This window comes from Merops nubicus, unplaced genomic scaffold (genome assembly GCF_000691845.1).
Source record: "Merops nubicus isolate BGI_N331 unplaced genomic scaffold, ASM69184v1 scaffold10528, whole genome shotgun sequence".
In the NCBI taxonomy this organism is placed as follows: Eukaryota; Metazoa; Chordata; class Aves; order Coraciiformes; family Meropidae; genus Merops; species Merops nubicus.
The window spans coordinates 10,256-35,423 of NW_008623635.1; the positions used below are offsets into that span (position 1 = coordinate 10,256).

General features: G+C 41.4%; 1 protein-coding gene across 1 annotated transcript; it reads right to left on the reverse strand.

The window, feature by feature from the left end:
* Positions 1 to 1,027: 1,027 nt before the first annotated feature.
* GDAP2 (ganglioside induced differentiation associated protein 2) lies at positions 1,028 to 23,959 on the reverse strand. The gene is made up of 13 exons (XM_008945137.1): positions 23,713 to 23,959; positions 22,314 to 22,453; positions 17,925 to 18,078; positions 16,300 to 16,388; positions 14,505 to 14,581; positions 13,275 to 13,434; positions 11,466 to 11,616; positions 10,373 to 10,449; positions 8,935 to 9,011; positions 8,245 to 8,384; positions 7,577 to 7,631; positions 2,709 to 2,852; positions 1,028 to 1,805 (listed from the first exon to the last, which is right to left on the reverse strand). The coding sequence occupies exons 1-13, from the start codon at positions 23,886 to 23,888 to the stop codon at positions 1,758 to 1,760; spliced, it is 1,488 nt and encodes a 495-aa protein (XP_008943385.1). The 5' UTR covers positions 23,889 to 23,959; the 3' UTR covers positions 1,028 to 1,757.
* Between the last annotated feature and the right edge of the window lie 1,209 nt (positions 23,960 to 25,168).

Genomic DNA, 25,168 nt, shown 5'->3' on the forward strand with positions numbered 1-25,168 from the left:
ACAACACTCCCAAACATTAACTCCAAGGTGGTTTTCCATTGTGCTACAGTTTCCAGCTTTTGGCAGCACCTTGGATCTGATAATGGAATCACATAATGACCCTGGGGGACACTTAAAAAGCAAAACCACTTGTTTTTTATACGTTGCATATGCATGACTGTTAACCCAATGATTATCTTAATCTGACATACCAACACACTGAGGATACCTGGAGTATCACAGAACATTAAGCCAGAAGCCCAAGATAGGAAAGGAAGGAAAGGAAGCTCAGTATGGCCCATCTTTCTGCACTTGCAACTTGCAAAAGCCCAAACTCTCAGACTGGAAACACAGATTATAGCACATAATGAGATGACCAAGACAGGATTTTTTTTCCACTGCTTATCCCAACAATCTAGGGTATCTTTAAAACAGGAGGGAGATAACTATTTCCAGTCAACTCCATGGGCATGAATAACCACCTCCTAACGTGTCTCATGATGACTTTTGCTTATGCTTAAAAAAAGATAGTCATTCCAGAAGTGGCAGAACAAGGGAAACTGAAGTTTGAGTAGTAGAAACAAATCAGGGCAGGAAAGCATCTAGAATGAAAACATGAAAGTCATACCATCATCTTCATGGTCAGTACTGTTGTGATATTCTTCCTACCTGGCATTCCATCCTTCTGTGTCTAAGACTGCCATCCCTGGTTATATTTTACAAGGGAACCTTCTCCCTCTTCTTTTAGCTTCCCATTGGCAGGCTGAAAAACTTTTCACCTCCAGTTCCATACGTACCCTGTTGCTGAGCTCTCTTAGACCTATCACCACTGCCAAAAATCAGTGAGAGTCAGTGTAACAGGAAATAAAATGGACACTGATATCTCTAAGAAACAATCTCTGCCACCAGAGGTTAGGGTTGGAGGCACCATTTTCCCCCTCCCCTCCACAAATACTTCAGGTAGATGGCATTCATTTATCATACAAATACATCTGGGGGTGTCAAAGGAGAACATAAACAACTATAGTTAGAGAAGAGAAACCGCAAATGCTTTTCAATTTTATTCTTACTGGGAGGGTAGTGGCATCCTGACATGTCACATCATTCAGTGAAAACTGCCAGGGACTCATCCAGGCTCCTAGCTCACCAAGCATTTATGGTGCTAAGTCTTGCAGTAATCTTGGCTTGGCTGTAGTGCTTTGCTGAGCCTGCAGACATGGCATTCCCAATTCCAGATAGTTTTGCTGGGCCAAGACTGAAGTAATCAGCACTGACAGAAGGGGAAAGTAATCAGATGTGAAACAGAGCATATAATGAGCAATGTGTCAGGCTGGGACTGCACAGTGTTTGTACAGACCAGTCAGAAATGGGTATTACAAATGGAGCTGGAAAGTGGTAATAGTCAAAAACATGATCAAGTGCTTTTGATGGATTTCCCAGAGAAGAGAAAGTCTGTTCAGAAATAAATGAAACAGCTTAAAAAAACACAACAAACAACCAACCCCCAACCAAAAAAAAGAACCCAAATAAAACGCACCTAGTGACTTTTAAATCAACTTTTCCATTGGATAAATATATTTGAAATAGTTGTACAGTTCACAGTGGCATAAAGTTCTCTGATTGCTTGAGTGCTTGAAAATATCTCATCAGTAAAAAAATACCAGAGCTGGGGGAGGAAAACCCTCTCTCTGAATTCTGTACATGGGCAAATGCACAAGTTTTGGCAGGCATCAGGTCACTGGATCCACGGGAAACCAGCAGCATCACAGGACTGCAGATCACAAGTCAGGGGATGGAGGATAAGAAGAGTAATAAGGCCCATTTTCCTGCAATGAGAAAAGAATGAGCAGTTGAGCAAAAGCCTTCTCCAACACACCTTGTTGCAATGGGTGATGACATAGAACTAAACAGGTACTCCTGGACTCATCTTCCACAATACAGCAACTGCCACGATTCACTCAGGAGAGCACTATGCTGGTAATCAGGCAAAAACAGGCTTTGGTTTTGCCTCTCTTTTAAGCAAAAAGTGTAGGTTAAAATCTTGCCATTAGGCCAAAGCTGTGATGCAAGGAAGCCACAAATGCTAGCACAGGCAGTCACCTGAGACAAAGCTGCTTCCACAGACACAGCTCTGGCTACTGTGTAGTTACAGCACATCTGCTTAGGACTGATTTGGTCAATGCCAGCCATATTCATTCCACCATTTTGTTAGAGACCTTGGATGGAAAAGGGAAGAGGAGGAGGGACCAACACGAAGGCAAGGCACCCCATCTACCGTTCCACTCTACCCCACTGCTCCCCCCTCACCTTCCTGCATGCTTGTTGATACATGGGACAGGAAAGAGGAAACACAGACAGTATTTCTTTTTGCAGTCAGTGTAAGGTATACAGGAGGTACATAACAGGAATTTTATCTTGTCCACAGGCTCTTAGTGCATTATGTTACAGATCTTGGCTGAAGAAAGTTTTATGCACACAGACTGCTCTATTGGGAAAGACTTGCTTCTTAGCCAAGCCCTCTACTTGAACTGACATAGAAAAAGAATAATTTAAGAAAGTTGTTACTCACAGAACAACTAATGTCTCCAGGAACCCTCCCTTTCTTCTCCCCAGTCTTATGATGTGGAATTCAGCCCCTTTAAAGCTCTTGCAGGGCAGAACGGGAGAAGCACAAGAACTACACTCAGGAGCAAAAACTCACGCTTGCCACATGCAATCACATCACTTACCCTGGCATCGTACTCGAGGACAAAAGGGGGGAGATCAATCTGTTCTGGGGGTATGGCTGTGAATAACTGCTGAAGGCTTTCAACATAGTGAATTTTGTCCTTTAGCCCTGAGACTGTAAAGGTTGTGAAAAACCATGCTGAAACCTGAAAATAAACCCCAACAAAAAGAAATTAAGATGGTGCTGTTTCAAAACCTTCAAGTTCAATGTAACACTCCACAGTTAAACAGGCTTGAGTTAAACTTGAAACACTAATATCATGGCAATAACACAAGGTCAGGAAGCACACACCACTGACTGCTGGCAAGCCCTGTCTTCAGAGCTTTCATGCTGGTGTTTTCTGACTCCACACACTCCTCCCCAGCTGCCAGTTTACGGTCCCCTTCTACTGTACAAAAGTGACAGCTGTTCTGCTATTTTTCTTCAAAAAGCCACCAGTATAGTGGCACATTTTCACTTCCAGTTTAGTGAGCTCAGAACATGACCTGTTTGACTCTGAAAGAATAATTTTCAACTCTTTGCCTCCAAGTTTGCACAGAAAAGGCAATTTGATGGAAAGAGAGATTTTCATCTGTTCAGAGGCCCTGTTAAAATCTCTTCTCTGCTTGGGGTTGGCAGAGTGAGCATGCCCTGCTGTTTTAGCACATTTCTTATCAAAGCCTTATCAATTTATTCAACAAGATTTTAAGTATTCACACCTCTGTCTCTTTTGCATGTAAAGAGAATAAGTAATTTTTGGTTTGCAAAGGCCAGTAAGACACCACTGATACTTCTACAAGTTATTAAATACTCCTGTTTAGATTGAATGCACAAGCTTTTACTTTTCAACCTTCTCCAAAATTAGCACTTTATTATTTTATTCCTTATCTAGTAGTTCCCTGGCAGACTGATAAGAAAGAAAGACCCATTCTGAAGGTCACAAATGCTCGTAATAGGGACCACTCACATGGTCCTGGGCAACCAGCTTTTGCTGACCCTGCTTGAGCAGGGGCTTGGACCAGATGACCTCTAGAGTTTCCTTCCAACCTTGACCACTCTGCCATCCTGTTTGATAGTTGTACTTTGACTACAGTAAGTTAACAGAAAAGAAGCAACACTACAAGAAAAGCCTTGAGGAAAGTGGGAGTTTCAAATAAACTAAAACATTAGGTCAATAAAAGTATCTACCTGAATACATATAAACAAAAAGTTAATGCTTAAAAACTGTCCTGGAATAATTCTTTTGCCTCCTCAAAACAGCATATCTTCACAAGAAAGGAACAACAAAAACAGAAAAGGAGGTTCATCAGATTAAGGGCAGAATGAGAGGTTTATGTTAGCAGAAAGCATGGAGACAGATTATTACTAGCATCCATTATTTACTATATTTTAACAAGACCTCTTATGGATGACATCGGATGATGGTTTAAAGAGTGAAAAATACCTTCTCAATCCTGCACCAAAGTAGCATGCACTCCAAGGCAGATTGTGAATGACAATCTTTAAACATAATTGCTATGGAAGTTTGACGTATAAAAGCCTAATAGGGAATATTTTTGCAGCCACTATGAAAGCTGATAAAGGGAAAAGTGATTTCCCACCCCCAGTATACAAGACATTGCAATTTAACACGTCTTACCCAGTCACACAGAAAAAAAGGAGGGGGGCAGAAATGTTTGTGATAAAGGGAAAAGTGATTTCCCACCTCCAGTATACAAGACATTGCAATTTGACACGTCTTACCCAGTCACACAGGAAAAAAAGGAGGGGGGCAGAAATGTTTTGAGGTAATTTTTCTACTATCTTCATACTCATTAATCCTATGTTATAGAAACAGTAGAGCAGCCATTTCCTTGTAAGACGATATAAAACTGACACAAATCCCTGTTAATGCACTGAAAGCAGAATAAATTATACCCGAGAAGTCAAAGAAAGTTAGAAATCTAAGAATCTGCTAAAGTTTTCCTTCATTTTTCTTGCCCCATGGTTCTGAATCTGAATAAAAGGCCATCAAACTCATTCTGCCAAGCTAGGAAATGCCAGGGTTAAAGTATGAGATGTCTTCCCCTCAAAAAAGCCAGTGAAACACAGCGTGTCTTAATTAGGTCATATCCCAAAGATAAACTTAGTAAAATTTGGGAAATTGTATTACAGCTGGAAGCATCTCACATAGAAAAAGCCTTAAGTGATTTGCAACAACTCTGTTATATGGGCATCTGATTTCCATAAACTTCTTCTATAACTGTTACAGAAAAAGAGAACAAAAATTGTTCATGATAAATGCAAATATTATGATGACTGAGTATCTAACTTCAGCATTCAGGTATGTTTCAGTTTTGAAACATTGACTTGCAGCCAAGTTACTAGATTTATGAAAATAAAATTTCTCTGGGTGAGATTGTTTCAGATACAGCCACTGATCCTTCAGCTCAGAACAAAAGCTCTAAAGAGCTTTGTTTGGAGAGCTCTGACAAGAGCTGAGAGGTTTCACACAAAAATGCCCAAACACCCCTTTATCTATCTATTTTGGCAGCTATAGCAATAACAAGCAGAAGCTTGTTATTTACATGCAAAAGTATGAAGGAACCAGTGACAGCACTTCAAGGGTATCTTACTCTAAGGCCTGGTGGTGAAGTGTTCACACATCAAGAACAACAAAAGTTGCTGCCAGCCTAAAAAAACTGTTGTTGCCTATGCTGTGATCTCATCACACAAACAGTTACATACCAAACCCCAAGAATTCTAGACATGCAAATTATCCTCAGAACATACATCATTTAAAACTGTTTCATATCTAGAAACTGAACAAAGCAGCATGGTTGGCAGCACAAAGTACATTGAGAACTATGGTTGTTTTCCAGGGCACATGGGTTTCCAAGGGACATAATGAAAAGCCTCTTAACCTGTTTTAGCCCAGAAATAAGCAAAGCAGCTCTGTCAGATGCCAGCCATCCACTGTGCCAAGATTCAATCCTGCTGTAAAATGGACAATTTATATCAGAGATTTAAGAATGAGATATATGTACAAAGGTGATATGTTTGGGAAGCTGCATGAATGCACAAGCCTTCCTCTTGGATTTGAGACATGGGGTACTTTTCACTGCTTCTAGGGAGGCTAGTGCTCCAAATAGGAAGATGAATGTGCCAAACACTTTTGAAGATATTTGAGGCTTCTAGCTAGAAATCTTCCATGAGGGCAACAGCCCTGAAACAGTCAAAAAAAGGAGGGGAGAGAAAAATAATTTCCTCTTAGCAGCCACCTTCTCTATCACAACTTTCTGCTGCATATTCCCTATCATGTTTCATAAGAGGATACTCTCTGCAACAGAGAGTAGCAATCCCACTTGCCTTTCAGTTAGAGAAAGGGCTTGGCAGAAAGACAGGGAGACACATCCTCTTTTGCTTCCAGCTGTGCTGCTGGAAGAGGGTACACACTAATTCAATTTCCAGCAAGTCAGAGAACTCTATGTCTCTCACCCTCCCTGCTTCCCACCAGCTATCTGCTTGTTCTGTAGATATGTTGAGTCCCAGTTCAGTTCCCACGGGGACAGAGAACATGAGAATAGCCTAGTAAACATAAGTTCTTATCCTCAAAAAAACCCCAAAAACACAGAAGAGGAAAAAAAAAAAAAAACAAACCCCCAAAACCCCCAAAACGTTTCTCAACCAAATAGAAATGTTTGGGAAGAGAGGAGGGGGATAAAGTGCTGCTGAGAACCTAAAACAATAGTACTTCCCAGCTTCAACTTTTCCACTCAACTTTGTGACCTTAGTAATGTTCTATGCCAGCTCCTACAGTTTCAGGAGCATCAGTGGTAGAAGCTCTAATTCTAGTACACAGACCTCAGACCTGTACTCTATGGGAATAATTAATATCCTGAGAGGAACTGGAAGGTATGCTGTTGGGAAGCCTCAGTCTCATCTACATAAAACCAAGGAAGCTCTAAGTCTCATGGAGTCCCAGCTGTGCATGTTCAAAAAAAGGACTCTTTGGAAATTTAGGAGTCAAATTCTCGCTGAACATGTGCAAACAGATGTTCTTTCCAGGCATATAATTTTCTCAAGTTTTGATCAATGTTAGCAAAAAGCAGAATAAATACAGAGGTTAATCTGAGGTGAACATGGAGGATCATATTCCTAACCATTTTAATAGGACAAACAAATTTTGGGAAGGGCTGCTGCTGACACCTAGTTCTGAAGCACTCATTCTGCTGAAACACGAGTAGTGCGTATGAAGTACAGAAGGGAGCGAGCTCCATCTTCTGTTGCCCCACGCAGACCATAGCCAAGGATATTACCTTACTGCTTGAGGAGGAGTTTTCAGTTTCCTGAAGGCTTAACAGTATTTTTCTGCACTCTGTCAAAGGCATTCTTCCATTTTCTTTGCTGCTCTGCACTCCATAATCCTGACTAACCTCATTGCTGCTTGACAGACTGCCCTCTGCCCTTAGCAGGTCAGCTCTTCAGCAAGATGCAGCACACATACAATACCCCTTGTAGAAAAGGTGAAACATCCAGGAAATGAACTGCACTAGAAAAAATTCCCAGTGTTTTCCATCATGGTTCATCACCCTGCCAACGAGATAGCAGGAACAAGGACAAAAGGTTTCTCTTTGAAAGAAAGTGGATCTAAAGCTTCCACCCCTCTCAAGGGCACACACAAAACAGGGCACAGACAGCTGCACTGCACTGGGGTTCAGCAAATCACTAAGGTTGTCAGACTGCAGCTAGATCAAAGATGGGGATGAATGTCAAGCTCTGACCATGGAGCCAGAAGATACTTGCTACTTTTAGAATTCTCTATATACCTCCACTTTCCTTATACTACAGCCTTACCTGCTACACTGTCAACACCCAAAATACACTTTTCTTTTGTAATATTCAACTCACCTTTGAACGAAATGTTGGGTGGACAAAATACAGTGCCTTCAAATTCCTCTTGTACCTGGTTTAGGGAAATCCTCTTGTACCTGGTTCAGGGAAAGAAAACTGTCTTTAAAAGTGACTTCTAATTAAGCTCACCTACACAACCCAACTGTTAAAATAGATAATTTTGCTTAACAAAAAAATGCCATAACATTTTACAAAGTTAGGTCTAATAAAAGGACAGATATCAGAAAAGTAAAGGGGGGGATTAAAAAAAGCTGGCTGATTATTTTTCAGGTAATGACATCATAGTCTACAGCCTTTTATGTGGACAGTGAAAGTTAGGGACAAATTATGACTGCCAACGTTATGCAAGCCTCTTTCTTCACAACTAGCAACATACCTAAAGCCTGGCTCCAGAAGCTCCACCTCTGGATAGAGGCAGACAATACACCCAGTATGCCTAACAGCTCCAAAAGGGAGATTGCAGAGGACAGAAATTCCTGGTTTAATAGATAGTTTTGAGAAGGAAAGAAAATGCATTTTCCCTCCTCTTGACTTTTGTATTTACTTCGGTCTTTGTCCCAGCAAAACATTCTCACAAATAAACAGAAAACCAGACACAGGGAAAGACAAACACTTTCACAGCATGGAGAAAGACCAGAAGGGGTTCTCTTCCTATTGACACTCACTTGGCATCCACAACATCATAGAGTTTCTTCAAGAAATTAGAGTCTAGTTGATTGTAGTCATTTGTGAGCGTATGGAAATACACCAGGACATATTCCTTCACTGCAATATGATCCATGACGTGGATAAAATACAGAAGAGCCTGAGTCAGAAAGAAATAAGAAGAACTCATTCACAGTTGCATTACATCTTAATATACTTTAATTCATTCACAAATCAGGAAAAAACGAGGCTGAATGGCATTATGTTTCAGCTACAAAAGCAAGGTGAAGACTCCAAGTGTTCAGCTTGAATGTAATAACTTAGATGTCTTTTTGTTTAGCTGGCCTCACAGATGGGCATAAATTCTTGCTGTTTCCATGAAAAACTAATTTGACTCCTTATATTTAATTCCTTATGTCTTGGCAGTTACAGAAGCAGGGCAAGTCCTTCTTCTTAAAAAGAAAAAGGAGCCCATGTTAGGCCTGTTTTTCTAAAAACAGCCCAGTTCCTCCTTGAAAAAAGATACCCTAACACAGCTCCATAAAGGAATACATTTTTACCTGCCTATAAAAATAGTTTCCATTCATTCTCTTTTAAGCCGTCTATAGATAAAGTTTCTAGAGTTAACACTGAATTACCCATATAATCAGACATTCACATCCTGGACATTCAAAGTGAACCTACACAGGCCTAGTTTCACAAAGCCTTACCTTTTCCATGTCTATCAGTGTTACAGGGATGTTCCTTCCAACCACCACCATCACTGTCCGGCCACAGTTATCTACACCTACAAAGTAAAGAGAAGGATGTTTCTAAACTCCTCCCAGTCATGCCAGGTTTTAGAGTCAGTCCCTTTCAAACCAGGGAGAACCAGCCACAGCTCAGGGCTTTTGCAACACATCTGGTCTGCCTCTTAACATTGGAGGAAATAGGCTTGGAATTACTGTTCTCACTATGCCAGTAGCTATTCTGATCCTACATCTGAGAAACTTAAGTCTTAGGGACTGCAATATGTTACCTGTGTACTCTACATTTACCTAAATCTGAAGTGATAGCATGGCTTGTATTTAAAAAAACAAAGTGAACGCCAACTCCTCACTTGCAGTTCTACCACCACAGCAAACTTCTTCCTAGAAACCACGCTCTGAAATCTAATGCACAGATTCCCAGAGCACACCTTATGGACCTCCTGCAACCCACAGAGCCTTGTTTAGGGCAAACAATAGAATTTTAAATTGCAGCTACTGAGCAGAAGGTACAAAGCCTTGGCATTTGCACAAAGACCACAAAGCATCTGGATTTTCAGCAGGCCAAAGTTACCAGCCCAAGTGCTGAGCAGATTTCCTCTGCAGAAGCACAGCTACATTTTCAAGAGCCTGACTGCTTGCCTGCTTCTTCCTGTCACAGTGCAAAGCAGCAGTAAGTCACTGGGACTATGTCAATTTTTTTTTTTTGTCTGAGTTAGATGCTGCCTAAAGAGTAAAAGTGAACTGAAGAGTACAGATTCCCCATCTCTGCTTCCTAAGCTGCAAGGACCTTGCAGCTATTTTGTTTCACTGAACTCTCCAGTGGGTTGTTGAAGCTCTCCCTAATCTCCCCATCTACTGAACTCAAGGCTACAAGATGTGCAGCCTGTGGTACTTGGCCATTAGTACTAGGAGACACATACAGAGGAGAGCAACACACACCTAGCCTGAGGGAAATAAAGCAAGCCACTTTGTTCAGGGAATCTGTATTACAAGTTGCTTTGGTTACTGCTTACTCTCTACACTAATTATCTGAAAGTACCATTAATTTCTTTGTAGCAAGGGTGTGGAGACAGTTCTTTTGGTCTGAATTAGCTCATACAAAGCACCTTATGCATTGGCTTAATCTAACAGTAGATATACATCTCAAGCTGCAGATAAGTCAGGATATGCATATATACTCAGACTGTTCAAGGAGCTGTCTGGGAGTTTCCTGCAGTCTTTCATAGCCAATCAAGACAGAATTCCTGCTTTACTGCAGAGATGTTGCTTAATTCTTGGCCAGGCTTCTAGTTTAGTAACATGACTTATTGTCTAATCAAGTCCAAAGAAAATACTATATTTTTATTTTCTATTTTTACTTTAAGACAAAATGCGTCAGCCATTGGTACCTGGAACTTACCTGTCTGGTACAAGGCTTTAAGAGAAGCAATATCAGAGAGGTCTTCAGCTCTTGCCTGACACAGCCAGCGATTATAACTAGAAAGGTAAAAACATCTGGTCAGATCTAATCCCCCTTGGATTAGCATTAGAAGCCTGAAGAGGTATATGGGAAGGACAAAACTAGCTCTTTCTGACTGATCCCCCTCTCTGATGTTGTGATATTCTGACCTACGGGGCAACTATCAAGTTGTTAAAGAAAGAATTGTTGAGGAAAGACAAAAAACAAGTTGTGTCTTAGTTACAGCCTTTGTGATTTTCACTGGGGCAATGAATACGTACCAACAACTAACTATACTGGCATTACATTTGGACTGAAAAGATCTCAGAGTTTTGGTTTTTTTTTCCATTTAAATACCTCAGTGTCAGTGTTTAAAAAATAAAGAAAAAAAAGAAAATTTCTCTAAAAAGTCTAGAATTCAGACAACTACATATGTGACACTGGTTGCTGCGGACTTGCGCCCCTGCCTTTGAATGGTGAACAGCTTATTGCCTCATGTGACATAACAAGTCAAGCCTCATGCCTCAGGAGGACTCCAGCATGGAACTGCCTTTTAAGAAAGTGATCATACACATTAAGGTTAGCAGGGGAAAAAAAAAAAAAAACCAACAAAACAACACAACAAAAAACCTACAAAAAGAGCAAAAAAGCCTCAGCATTCAATTATTTATCTTTCTGTTTTGAAAGAGGAAAGAAAAATGTTTTGGTACCTGCCCAGAGCCTCAGGAGCAAGTGGGCAGTATTGAAAGCGGGTGACCCCACTACAAAAAAAGGTGCCTACACAGTGACATCTTGTGGCAAAGAGACCAGGCAGCTGGTCGGATGCACCGGGTATGCCAGTGGGTTCCTCACTAGCTTCCCTCTTCCTCCTACTGCCCCTCCCCATCTCCCTTCAGGCCAAAGAGGCCACCACAGCGATCCAGCCTGACACCAGGCTTTATCTGTATTCCCTGGCCAGAAGATTAGGCTTTACAAATAACAAAATCATCGTAAGGGCTGGTCCTGAGAGCAGCTAACTAACACAAGCCGTTCACACAGATGAGGAAATTCTCACTTCCTCTGATGCTGCTTTTGCAGTGCTGCCTCTGACAACTGTCCCTGAAGGATGAGGCGTCTCTGCTTATCAACGTCTCCCTCCATGCGGGCGAAAGCATGGGAACCAATGAAAGACAAATCTGCCTCCAGACCCTCTTCATCTGAAGCATCTGCAGTAGAAACAAAGGCAGTGTGAAATGTTCAAGCTGCGTACAAGACAGCAGTGCTGTCGACTAATTGCTATATATCTCAGTGAGCCCACTCAGTCATCATGCCACAAAGTAACAAAAAAAACCCCACCCTGTACCCTGAGGTGGCTCTGCACCAGGACCAGGGGCGGGTTATAGCATATGATTGGTAACTACAGACCCCCTTAAAATGGAAACCAACAGGGCAAGTCCTAGTCATCAGCTTGTAACAAAGGGGTAACGGTTAACTCTCAAAAAACAAGGTCTGGAGAGAGTAACTTGGGCTTCCCTGTTGCCCTACTGGTCAAAGGGGGAAAAACAAGCATGAAGAGGGACAGATGCTGCAGCTTTATTCAGCTCAGTGCTGTAGTAAAGGGCTCACTTCCTTTTGCACCATTGACACTGCTTGAACAGATGCTGTAGAGTTGGCAGTGAACTGAGTTTAGGTATTTTTATAGTATTGTTTATGACACAACTGTGTGATTAAATGCAAGAGCACAAACTCACTTCCTGGTGACAATACCAGAATGCTCCACTGAACCTGATGGCATCAAGGAATATTGCTAAGGCTTCTAGCACAACCTCGCTGAGCAATTGAGATGGGAACAGAATTTCCCAGTTTTAGTGAGACGTGATATAGTAGCAATGGGACAAAAGTGCAAGATTCTGCTGTACCCATTTGCTCCTACATATGCAAACCCAGTCTGCATAATTTCACAAATTTCTAGCTAGCAGTTGAATGCCTCACACTGTTCAGACACAGCTGTCAATACCACTCTAACATGCAGTTTGGATGGGGCAGGGGGGAAATGCTGAAATCTGATCAGCTGGAGTAGGTACATCAGGTACCAAACTGTGGGTAGGAAAATTAACTTGTCTGTATCCTCACTGCATATTCAGCTTTATCTCAACTGGCCATGCAAAAGTAGAAAACTTTTGAAATCCATTTCAAGTTATCTGCTTTTGATGGTTTAAGGCTTCGCCTGAAGAAGTTTAAGACTTCCACAGCATTGCTTAACAAATAAGGCAGAACATGCCAGCTATGCCCATTTATATATTAAATTGTTTTGCCATGCGTACCCCACCTCAACCCTGACATCCATCCAGGCAACGCCTTTACAAACAGACTTCTTTCACTGAGCCTTGACAGCCATCTCCCAAACATTGATTGCTGGGTTGATCTAGTTCTATTTTTAGAGCCTTTCTGCTAGTTTGCATTGAACACCTACTATTTTGAGGCACATGCTGTATCAATAGAATTGTATGGTTTGAGACAATGCTTGTGCAACACTTTGCTAATATAGACCATTAAGAACACTGTCTTTAAGTTAGGGGGTGCACAAGATTCTGAAAAAAACCTGCAAAGGCCCTAATAATTTTGGGAGAAAGTCTGCAATGAGAATGAAGTACCCTGCCTCTCCCCACAAGAAAATGAAGACAGAACATCAGCTCTACCACATCCTCTAGCCACAACACTACACAAGGAGGCAGAAAGCAGAAGTTACTGCTGTAGAACACATGAAAACAAAGAGGCAGCTTGGCAACTGTCTTAGGTGAGGTGGGAAAGCACCTCTCATTCCGTTTTCCCCTCGACTTCCACTCACAACGACGGTTACCCTGGAGCTCAGGGAGGAGCTCACCCTGGGGAACCCCCGGCTTCTCGGCGATCCGGATCTGCCGCTCGGGCACGACGGGCTCTCCGTCCGCGTTGCCGATGTCCACAGGGAGGTAGGGCAGGGAGCGCAGCTCCTCCTCCAGCGACCGCGGGAAGTACAGGGGCAGCAGCTTCTGGTAAGTGCCCTGCGAGTAAGAAAAGTGCCTGAAGGGTCTATCACGCATCCTGGCTTGTTAAGCAACACCTGCCCTTCCAGCAGGGACCCTCGCCGTGGACTGGAGGTAAAGTACCACTTCCCTCAATGGCTTATTTTGGGCTGTTACCCAGCAACAAAAGCAGATAATCTCGATTAAGGTTAACTTCTCCCCTCACACACACTGGCAAATGACCTTGAGAGGACTCTTCTTTAATCTGCATGAACTTGGGTAGATTGCAGATACTTGAGCTTTGTGATGAAGTTACAATGTGCACAGATACAGACTTCAGCAAAGGCTCCTTATATTAAAATGCACCACTACACAGATCACCTTTAGTGATGTGACTAGGATAAAAAGAAAGAGCAACAACCAGCCAAGAGAAACCCTCCCCACATGGAGGAAAATAGTGAAAATCTCTACTGAATGCTGTAATACTTCGTGTTCTCTCCAACTGATTAGCCGTTTTAGAACTCCCAACAAGTTGTTTTCCTCATCCAGATGCCATAGAACCTGAAGACTGAATGTTGTTCTGCCCAGGAACTGTCATTACCAAGTCTGATATACAAGAGAAGTCAATATTCAAACTACTAGCACCTGTCTGAACACAGATCATGAAATGTCCAACTTACTTTTTCAACAAATCAGCAAGCCATGTTTAAGATGTTTGGAGGTCACCTATAGGCTGCTAAACTGGCCCTTCTAAAGCACAAAGGAAGCAGCAAGGAGGAAATCTTGTATGAGGAATTTATTTTCTGGCTGGCAGGTACCACCCAGCACAACTGCTTGCTATAACCTCTAGTACTGGTTCCTGTTCATGGCTCAGGAACAGGGAAGCCAGAATTGGGAAGATTCTGAACATGTCTACAGTGACTCCTAAGAGCATAAACAGTACTGGAAAAGAGAATGTGCTAGTGGGAGACAAAAGGATGCTGTGGGACCAAGTCTATGAGACTGGAAGTGGAAATCCAAATCCAGCTCTACAATACAGGAGTTAATATTGGTGCAGAGAAGATCAAACATGCCCATGAATTCTGGTGGAATGAACATCAAGGATATACCTCTTCCAGCTCAGACACTGCAAACACCACCTTCTCCAGGGTCTCTCCATGAATCTCCAGGAACCTTCTAACTGTGCCTGCAAGGAAAAAGATTAAATGTAGTTAGCAAAACAGGAGGAAAAACTGACACACACAACTACAAGTGAAGAAGTCAGAGTGCAGAGTAGAGAGACTTCTCTCTCCTGATAAGAATAGCTCCAAGTGGGGATTAAGTGGTAGCTGAACACACCAAATGGGTTTGGTTGTATTGGAAGTTCCACCTCCACATTCCATACAGACACAGAAAGAGAAAGTCTCTGATTTTAGCTTACTAGGTATTCCTCAGTCTATGGAATGAGATTCTGTGGCCTTGCAAAATCAAGCTAAATCCTTCCTTTCCGGAGTCCTGTTCAAACTGCCAAAACTAGACATTCCCAGAAGAAGTCATTGTGCCCCAAGTTATCAGGAAAGCAAGATAAACAAGCTATAGGAGAAGCTGGTACAAGACAGTCAGCTGCAAAGAACCTCTGGAGTCAGCCATGCCAAAGAGGCATGTAAAAATTGTACTTGTAAATTATGAGAGAATTTATTTCCTTTATTACTTTTTTTGGACTCCCCCAAAGCTTTAGCATAATGCAGGGACACAGTCAAGTTCCTGAGCATTGCCAGTTGAGGGGGAAAATTATCTGCAACCAAGCTCCTGGTCTGACATATCCCTGTACAGATGAGGTCCTTGAGCTGCAATAATCTTGACACATGTCAGGATTTTCAAGTGCTTTCCTGTCAGATTGCCAAGGAAGTGTCCAAATAGGTTGGTCTAGCAGTATTTTATCAAGTAGCATATAGCCCTAGAGAGACAACAGAAGAGAGCAGTAAAGATAAGAAGTCTATTCTACACAGAATATATTAGTATGAGTTCTTCAAGAAACTTGAGAGGAAAACAGAAAAAAAAAAAAAAAAAAGACTTATTTTCAACTTGATTCATACAGCATTGTTTGAAGGTTCTTATTTTAGGAGACAGTGAACAGCTGATTCCTATTCACCATTTCCATGCCACTCATGAGTTTATAGACATCTATCACACTCCAAGTTCAGCATATACCAGTCTGAAAACCACTTTAGCTGGCTTCACTGTTTCTTGCCTTTCCCTATTCTTGTTGACTTCCTCAACTTTTCATTCTACTATATTCTTTTTAAATGTGCAGCTTTAAAGTGGAAGACAAAACACAGATTTATAGCATAATGTTCTTAATTTTGTTGTGTCTTAGTTTGGTGCTTTGAACTCCAGAGAGCTGTTGTTTTTGCAAAACTATTATAAGCTCAAGATTTTGCTCCCTAGGATTAGCCCATCATTTTGCACATGAAGGCAGAAGCATATAAGGGTGGGTCAGTGGGGGAAGAATGTCGCTTTACATCTGGATGTGCTGATGACACCGGAATGGCAGATCAAATTCACTCTGCTGCTTCAGGTCTGTCCACAGCTACCCAACAATAAGGCTTCATCTTCACTATTCTGAACAATTGTATCACCAGCAAACTTTCTCACCTCACTGTTAAGCATCTTTTCCAAGTTATTCATTAATACATTGTAAGACTGCAAGTACCAGCACAGATTCCTGTGGATATTTACTGGTGACCTCTCAACATTTGTTTTTATAGTCCATTTCCTGATCAGCACTGGAAGGTCTTGCCTTTTTAGCTCCAACAAGCTACTGCCCCCTAAAAAAAGGCTTCCCCATATCAACAGCAGTCTGTCAGAGGGAAGTGATTTGCTGAATACTGCCATCCAGCTTGTGTCATTTTTCAACAAACTTACGTAGTGCTATGTGGGTTGCATCCTCCAAGGGGTAGCATCTTTTCAGAGAGTTAATGACACAAAATCCTATGGAGCACATTGCCTGTTCCCTGAAACCCAGAAAAAGAGAAACAAATGAACAGACAGTCAGATGAGAACAACTGTCTGTCAGTACAGTAGATAACACCAGTACTTTTTTCCTGCATCTAAGCAACAGCAACACTTTTTCAGGTTTTTGCAGAAGGATTCTTTTCTGGCTAGATGTATACCTATCTCTATTAAGCAGAGAAGGAGGGAACCATTAATGATTTCACACTGTTCGCATCTTATGTTTGTTCTCAGGTTCCTACTTCTACCTCAGCTCTGTTGTTCCTAGATTCTCATCCTGAATGAAGAGATTCTTCCCTCAAGCTCCCTGCAATGATTTCCAAAATACTTTCCTTCCTGTGTAGGATTGCCAGTGAGGAGAAGGAGGGGAAAAGAAGATGCTCTTTATTGCAGACATTCTCTTGTTGCTCCACTTAACCTATCACTTGTTCTGTTAGAGGTCTGGACACAGACCAAGGTGGCTTACTCAGTCCAAGGTATGATGAGACAGTCATTGGCAGAGAGCAATACATACTTTAAGATGAATAAGATTCTTCCAGCAGAGAGCCACATTTTTAAAAGAGTAAAGCAGAGGTGTTGCCAACAGTCATCAGAGGAATTTGAGCAGGCTGGGAGCTGGCAGACAGTTTCACAAGCATCAAAAGTTACTCTAGAGAACAGATTGACTGAAAGGCATTCAGAATTCAGTGAGTAGAATCATTAGAATTTTAAAATTGTTTTTAGCACGTTTCAACCCAGGCCTGACTTTGCTTGTTACTTCTGAGGCAGAACAAAAATGGCACATACTAGAAACCTTGGCAGTAATCTTGATTATGAAATGATTACTGTTGCACTGTAACACACAGTCCAGACTCGGAAGTAGTGTTTTTCCCAGCCCTAAGAAATTGTTGAGTATATTTTCTGACATTGGTCTTGTTCAGGTATTTTTTTGTGACTGCTACAATTAAAATAACAATCACAGGAGAAGAAAAGAATACAGGAAAGAATACAATAAAAAAAAACAGAAAGAAACCCCCCTATTAGCTAAGAGGAAGTAGAAAATACCACAGACAAAAGAGGAGAAACTACAAACCCAACTGCAGTAACTTTGGATTTAGAAATAGAAATTTAGAGACCTTGCACCCTAACTCAGAATTTGAGATGGCTGTTGTACAAAGGCAGAGGGGCCAAATACATGAACTGATCAGCAGCCAGATCTGCCTGTGGGTAGGTCCATGTGGCTGCAGGGACACATGAAGTTGCTGCTAGAGCAAGCTCCTTTACAGTTTTCTGCAGCACAGAACCCAACACAATTACCAGTACTGCCTCTTCTCAGACTAACTGGAAGCTGCACAGCTCTTGCTACACCGTTTCAGTGGTGAACCAACTCGGATCCCTCTGTGGATTTCATCTACACTGCAGCGGAGGTAACAAAAGTCATAACATAAACAATGAAGCCACTGATGCCCTCACATCCTTAACAAAATCCACTATGCAAGAGAAACTATCGACAGCCGTTTGGCCTCCGAGCAGAGGCGGCACCGAGGGGCGGCTCTCACTTTGCGAGCTGCAGGACGTTGCGGTAGCAGCTGTAGAGGGAGCTCTCCGCGGCTGTGCGATACCGGCTTTTGTATTTGGGTCCCACCGTGTGAATGATGAAACGTGCGGCCAAGTTAAACCCTTTGGTGAGCTTAGCCTCGCCTGTCCTGCACCCTGAAATAAAAATAAAGACAAGGATAAATGCCAACGGAATGCAAAGAAAACCAGAAGCGTTCAAGCCCTTGAATTCCTCCAGTCAGACAACCACCTCATATATAGGAGTCAGTGTTTGAGATTTTAAACATCAGATATAGAGGATAGGATTCCATCTCATAAAAGCTCCTTTGTATCATCTAGTCAGGCTGAGAAGGCAAGAGCTGTGCCCATTCCTCTCAGTTTTAAAACTATGAATATAAGGACAAACCAGAAATGTCTAGAAGTGCTGCTTTAATTGCAGTGCTTCCTATGCCACGTACAGAACCAAAGGGAGAAATGATTTATCCGTGTGCAGAGAAATGATGCACAGATATGCTACACAACCAGCAATGAGAAGTCCTTCTGAATTTAATAGGTTGGTTTGGGGAGATTGCTTTTTGAATAAAAAGACTACAATTCTCCTTAATCGCTCAGTGAGCAGCTGGTGAGTTTAAGAATGAACAGACCAAGCACTTGTTTCATCCATGCTCCCAGAACAAGGTAGCTGTCTTTGTCCTGCAAGCTTCTTCATGTCCACAGGCAGAAGTATGATTCTCAGGGAGATCATACTTTCTTGACGGACTAGGTCTCTAGTTTCAAGGCAAGCAAGTTCAAGCAACACATTTAATTGCTCTGTTTCCAGTACCCTCTAGCACATACTCCTAGAGAACCATTTACTGCAAGCTAGCATGCTTTACTTCTTTACCTCTTTTTGGTTTTAACTGCTCTTTGGTTATCCCCTGCAAGTTACTCATACTTAATTCCTGCCATTTTTCACAAGGGAAATCAGTCTGTCAGAACCTTCAATGACATCCATAGATCTTCCCATGCCCTTCAGTTTGTCAATACATTTCTGATAATGAAAAATCCAGGAGGAGCTGCTGTGTTTGAATTCTGGGTTTTTCTTTGGCACCTGGAAGAAAAGTCTGCTGACTCTCCCCTTCTTCACCCAAATCTAGTCTGCACCAGTTCTGGACAGCTAAAGTAGAACTTATAGTCGTTCCCTACTCTCAAAGACAAGCACATTCCACCTTCCTTCTGCTTGTACAGTTGCACTTCAGCTTTCTGATATGGCTGAAAACTAGTATTTTCACTGGATAGCTTTCAAGCTTTATAGGTTGCTAGTGCCCACAAAAAAGGAACGAGATGCTAACAAGCAGCTGCAGTTGCTTGGCTTCAGTCAGTCATGAAGCTGCCCACTGACCAGGAGCATTCATTCACCTGTCCTGCTCCACTCTGCTCCTGGTGGTGCTCAGGCAGGCTATGAGTGTGCAGGAAAGCATATTTTATCACATGAGACATTTCAGGTTGATAATCTCTCTTACTCAAAACTCTACACACACCTTTAACGGCAACAACATTTTGCCTTTAAACCAACATCTTTTGAACTTTTTAGTTTCTACATACCTCCACCTTCTTTCTTCTGTTTTAATCAGAAGGAATATAACAGCACACTAAAATTAAGTGTACTCTTCTTAGCTACTGCACATCCTCTAAGACACCTCAGCTCAAGAACGCAACTAAATAAGCACAATATGAAAAAAGTAGAAGGTAAAACACTTAATATATCAGACATCAAATTACTACTTTTCCTCTGTGGTCCACCCAAGTCATACAAACTTGAAAAGAGCAAACAAAGGCCTGTAAGGAAAACTGTCTTGTGAAAAGAATGAAGCAAGTTTGCCCAAAGTAGCACTCTGAATTCAGGAGGGAAGCTAATAAATTCAGACAACCAGACATAGCATCAGTAATCTCTAACTACATTTACAGCACACTCAGTACTTCCCAATGCCTTCTGCCTGAAAATCTCTACAAAATTTATATAACTAAAATGAGCAGCAAGTATTTATTCCTATTTTAAGGAATAATACAGGGTGAGGTGAGCTAGTAGAGTGAGCTGCTCAGGTCAAGCAAGGTGTGTTGCAAAACTAGGGATAAAGTCAAGATCTTATGCTTTTTTTATTTTTATCCAATGAGATTTCAAACATGGGAACAACTTCTCTCCAACTTTAAAATGGAAAGTCTGAAACTTCCATATGAAGTGTGCAGCACAAAAAGTCTCACTGGAGCTGGGAAACTACTATGCATCAGTGCTACAGAAGGTCTTCATTGGACTGCAGCAAGTATGTCAGCATATACCAACAGCACTTCATTTGCCACCTAGCCCCTTGGCTATAGCATTCCTGTGTTAATCAGAACTACACAGCATCCCCAGGAGACATACATTAGCTGAGCCTCAAAGAAAGCACAGGCCTTTGAAAGGTCAGCGTGTCACATGCTTTAGGATCATCATTTTTCTTGAAGTCTACAAAATATTAATATATAACAAGCAGTAGGAATAAAGGAGAGAAATGAAAATCACTGCTGTACTAATTTTACAGCTTTAGAGCAAAAGCCAAGCCTTTTCACTTCTTCCTAAGGACATTCTCCTATGAAAAAAGTCCAAAGTTAAATGGGAATATGTAGAAATAAAGCAGGTTATAAAAAAAAAAAAAAAAAATCAAACTCATCTCTTAACTTAGCTCCCTTTCACTTCTGCTGCTGCTCAGAACACATTAAAGATGCACAAATCCCAAATCTGTAAACCAGCTTGTTTCCTCCCCTAGGCAGCATGGCAGTAGAGCATCACAGAAAAACAGATTTCTGAAAAGCTCTTGTTACAAGATTAAAATGAAACTGGCATGTACAGGGAGTTGAGAACCTGCAGAATGCATTACAGAGACAACTTTAGTGTCATCACAGGGGTGGAGGATGCAAAACTACATAACTCAACATGCTACAGAGCAATTTTAGAAGCTAACCCAAACTTTTATAAAAAACTTCCTACACAGATGACACATCTCAAATTTTAAGGACTCCTTGAAATGTCCCTCTCTTCCCACCTCACAGAGCACACAAGAACCTAAAGTTTATATTTAAAGAGTTCTGGCACATGTAGCAGAATGTGTAGCATCTGCTGCATTTTAACAGTTGCTTACACCCAAAGAACACACTGACTTTTCCCTCTCCTATAAAATGGCTTACACTTCCTCCTGTTTACTTCCAGGTTACTCACAAAAAGCAAGCTGAATCAGCAAGGTATGATTTTATAAAAACAGAGGATGTCTATTCAGTTGTAGTTTAAGCCACCTAGAGTTTGTACTAAAGATATCATGGCTTTTCTATTCATTTTTTTTACTACATGGTAAGGATATAGAGTTGTTACCCACGAGAGTGAGCAGTACTACCCAGGGATCAGCTGGGTCTCAAAATTCATCTCAATAGCATACTAGAAATACGAATTCTTAACTGTAAACTATATCAGACTTCTGTATAACTTTGGATAACTATAAACTCCTAGTTCCTCACACAGAAAAATAAGTAAAGTCTTCACCTAATGGGCAATGGAAACAAAGCTTAGCATTTATAGGATGCTCCATCACTGGAAGTGTTCAAGGCCAGGATGGATGGAGCCTTGTCCAAGCTAGTCTAACAAGAGGTGTCCCTGCCCATGGTGGGGGGCTGGAACTAGGTAATCTTTAAGGTCCCATCCAACCCAAACCATTCTATGATTATCAGCCATAATAAAGAATCTAGGTAAAGCAAATTTCATCCATTTCCAGAATAGCCTTCCATTAGGGATGTCCTTGTAACTTTCTAATAAAACCTTTTGTTGTGTAGAAAAATCATTCAGTTCATTTGCCTCAAGTAGTCAGTTTAGACCTGTAGTATTTTATCAGTCCATCTATGATTGCCACAGTTTCCTGAAAGACTGTTTCTGTATATTAATAGCCTGAAAGATGATACACGAAGTGTGTAGTAGAACCCATTTAGAAGTCTGCCACAGTAACTGCAGTTCCTGTCTTCCACCGTGTATACACACTGAACAGGAGCAGAATCTGAAGATGGACAAGACTGGCCCCTCCAGTAAAAGCTCTGATCAGCTAACTGCTCTAAAGGGCTTCAGAAAACTATAGGAATTATTGCATCACAGGGCTCAGCAAGTCAAATAGCTGCCACAGGTTTTCAATGATCTGCAACCTGAATGGCAAAAAGAGAAGAGACTAGATTGGCATGTGTTTCTTCCATTTATTTCACATTAACATCAGATGTTGGAGGGAAAAAAAAGCACACTATAACTTGACTTTAGTTTATCCCCAAATTTAGTTTATCCCCAGATTAATGCTAAGCAAGGACTAGGTTTCAATAAGAGAAAAACATCTCCAGCCACTCACCTTTGAGCTTCTGGAGTTCATCCCTCAGGTCAGGCCCAGCATGCATGAATATACTTTCAGATACTGGATTCTTATCAGTGAGAGACTCATTACTGGTATTTACTATGGCCGTGCAGTTCAGCAATGCTACATCTCCTTTCCTGAGGAAACAAGGAAACAGCTTATTGCAGCCTAAATATAAGATTAAACAGGATGTTCCCAAGTAAGTGCTGACAAGCAGGGAAATGCCAAGTTAAAGCATTAACTCCAGTGCCCATACAGGGCAGCATACTCTGACATGCTCACCATGCAGAATCAACCTTTGGCTCTAACTGATGAGGCAAGGCTGCAGCCAATTTGTCACTTAAACACCCAGCCTCAAGAGTAACTCAGTGATGTATGCAGAAAAGACAGCGTTGTAGCTTTTTTTTTGGTTTGCATACGCACTATCTGGGACACCTTTCTGCTGCTCTCTTCCTTGGAGTACTGAGGATCTAGACAGACACTGCGGCTAGACAAGGCTTCACTGCCTTTGTTCTGAGATGGTGAACCTGCAACTGGATCATCTTCATTCTGCTGTTCAAGGATCAGACAAGCAGATGACAGACAAAGCATAGATGCATAAAAAACAATGGCGTAGCAGAACTCTGACCTGCTATTAAGAGATTTTGCGATCAAACTGCAGAGGAAGGGAAATAAAGATTCCCATGCACAGGCAGAGAATCAAATAGTGTTTTAAATTGCACACATTTAATATATGCAAGCCCAATACATAAGAAATGTTTAACCTTTTACTTCTCTCTTTCATTACTTAATCACGTTCAGGAAGTCCATGAATAGTCCCATTTCCTGCATCTATTAACCAGAAAGAGGTTCAGGCTGATCCCTGAATCTGTCTCTCAGAAATCCTTCTCTCTTCACAATGATAGAGTTACTCATCTAGAGAGCAGGTTCAAGTATCTGAGTTACAGGAAAGGAAAGCTGATGGAGTAAGTTCATTCACCTGAGCACACTGTAGTTTATCAATACTCTTTGTAAGAAAACCACAGAGACAGAACAGAGGAGAGAGAAAAAAAGAGGGGGAAAAAAAAAAAAAGCCTAAAGCAAGCCACAAGAACCACATGAAACAAATACTACACTAAATCAGAAAAATGAAAGTAGGATAAAAACAGCATGGAAAGAAAAAAGCTAGTAGACAGCAAACATATGAACATGCACTTTAAAACCTATGATGGAGCAAATCACAGACTTGCAGATTTAGAGGAAACAAAAAGATTTTCTTCCCAGACTTGTACTGTTTGACTCAAGAAAAGAAGGCTTGAAGGATTTATTCTGCAGCTGCAATTGTCCTGTGAGGCAATCAAATCCCACAGTAAAAAGAGAAGTGATGACAAATGCACCAGAGCCACAGGGAACTTACCATAAGATTATTTTTGCATTGATGTCTTTCCTGTATGGAAAAGGTGATCTAACATCAATCTGGGCTTTTTCAACAGGATTTTGGTGAGAGTCCAGCTGCTTAGCCTCATAGGCATCAGTCCAGCTGGGCAGACTGTCAACATCCACAAACTGGGAAGGAGCACCCAAGGGATCCATGGGATGGAAACAACAACTCCTTTCCTCCGCGAACTCGTCACACCCCAATTCTCACCGGAGTCTTCCAGGAGCTTTAAAAGGAAGAAGATCAAACCAGGTCACCAGCTGCTCACCGAAAGCAACTCCTGTGGAGAGAGACCTTTCACAAGGCTGCAACACAATTACAGCTAGAGGAAAACAGAAAAACAGATTCCCAGCTCACCCACTCCCTCCTTCTGTTTCGTTATCTGTTTGCATAAAGCCAATGCAAATACTTGTAGCTAAGACAAATCTTCTCCAATAGTGCAAGATGAAAACACCTCCTCTGCAAAACTGGTCCAACTGGGTCATTGTCCTGCATTTTGAAAATGCTGAACACAAGTGCCCAAGTGTAGAAAAGACCTTACTCTTTCTGGAAATTATCACTTCTTTATGTAAATAAAAAGCAGATTTGTAGCAGTGCATGTAAAAATCTAACCCTCCAGAGAGTTTGGTCTGGGTCATTATTTTTTTTTTTTTTTAAAAAAAAAGGAAGACCAAAAGAAACCATCACAACCCCCAAAACCCCTAAAATCCCTAAATGTGAAAAGCCATCACAAACAGAGCAATGAAAAGATCCTCCCTCCCCCCAGGTCACACAACCTTTGCAGTTCAGTGAATTCTGGAGCACTACAAGTAAGACTTAGAGTTGCTTAGTTCTTACAATAATGCCTGTTAGCACAAACCTCTTCACTTAAATAGGTTTTCCAGAAAAGTGAGCAATGCTGTAAATTTGCATGCTGGCCCAATGAACTTGCAGAATGAATTCTGCCATCTAATTATTATTTTTTTTTTTTTAAAAAAGGCTGAGCTAACACGGGTTGCTAGATTGTGACTCAAAATCGCTGAAACATACTTTTCAATTGCCAACATGTAACATCAAGGCTACTATGCTTTCATTGTAACTACTAAACTATACTACTGAATTAAACAAACACAAAACACACTCGCATAAGTAACTTCAGTTTGCCACATACACACCTACTATGTAACCTTTCTCTCAGGTTCGTAATCAGTGGTACTTTGTAAAAGATGGCATCCACAAACAGAAATTCTGAAACAGGAATTATGAAGCACATTCATTAACTGGGAAAACAAAAGCAGAAACAAAAACCCAGTCGAGCATCTAAACCCAATCTGAGGGATAACAAAGGCTGACACTGGGACAAGGATAACCATAGAAGCATCTAAATAAGATCTTTGCCACGAAGAGGCGTGAGAAAAACAACGGACGGGAAGGTGAGAGGAAGAGAAGGGGGTTA

Bases quoted from the DNA above. Each gene is read 5' to 3' on its own strand.
- GDAP2 (XM_008945137.1), bottom strand. From the start codon at position 23,888: ATGGATCCCTTGGGTGCTCCTTCCCAGTTTGTGGATGTTGACAGTCTG. The intron at 9,012-10,372 runs GTAAGTTCCAGG...TTTACTTTGTAG, and splicing joins TAAAGCCTTGTACCAGACAG to GTGTAGATAACTGTGGCCGG. The intron at 7,632-8,244 runs GTGAGTGTCAAT...TCCCTAAACCAG, and splicing joins TATGATGTTGTGGATGCCAA to GTACAAGAGGAATTTGAAGG.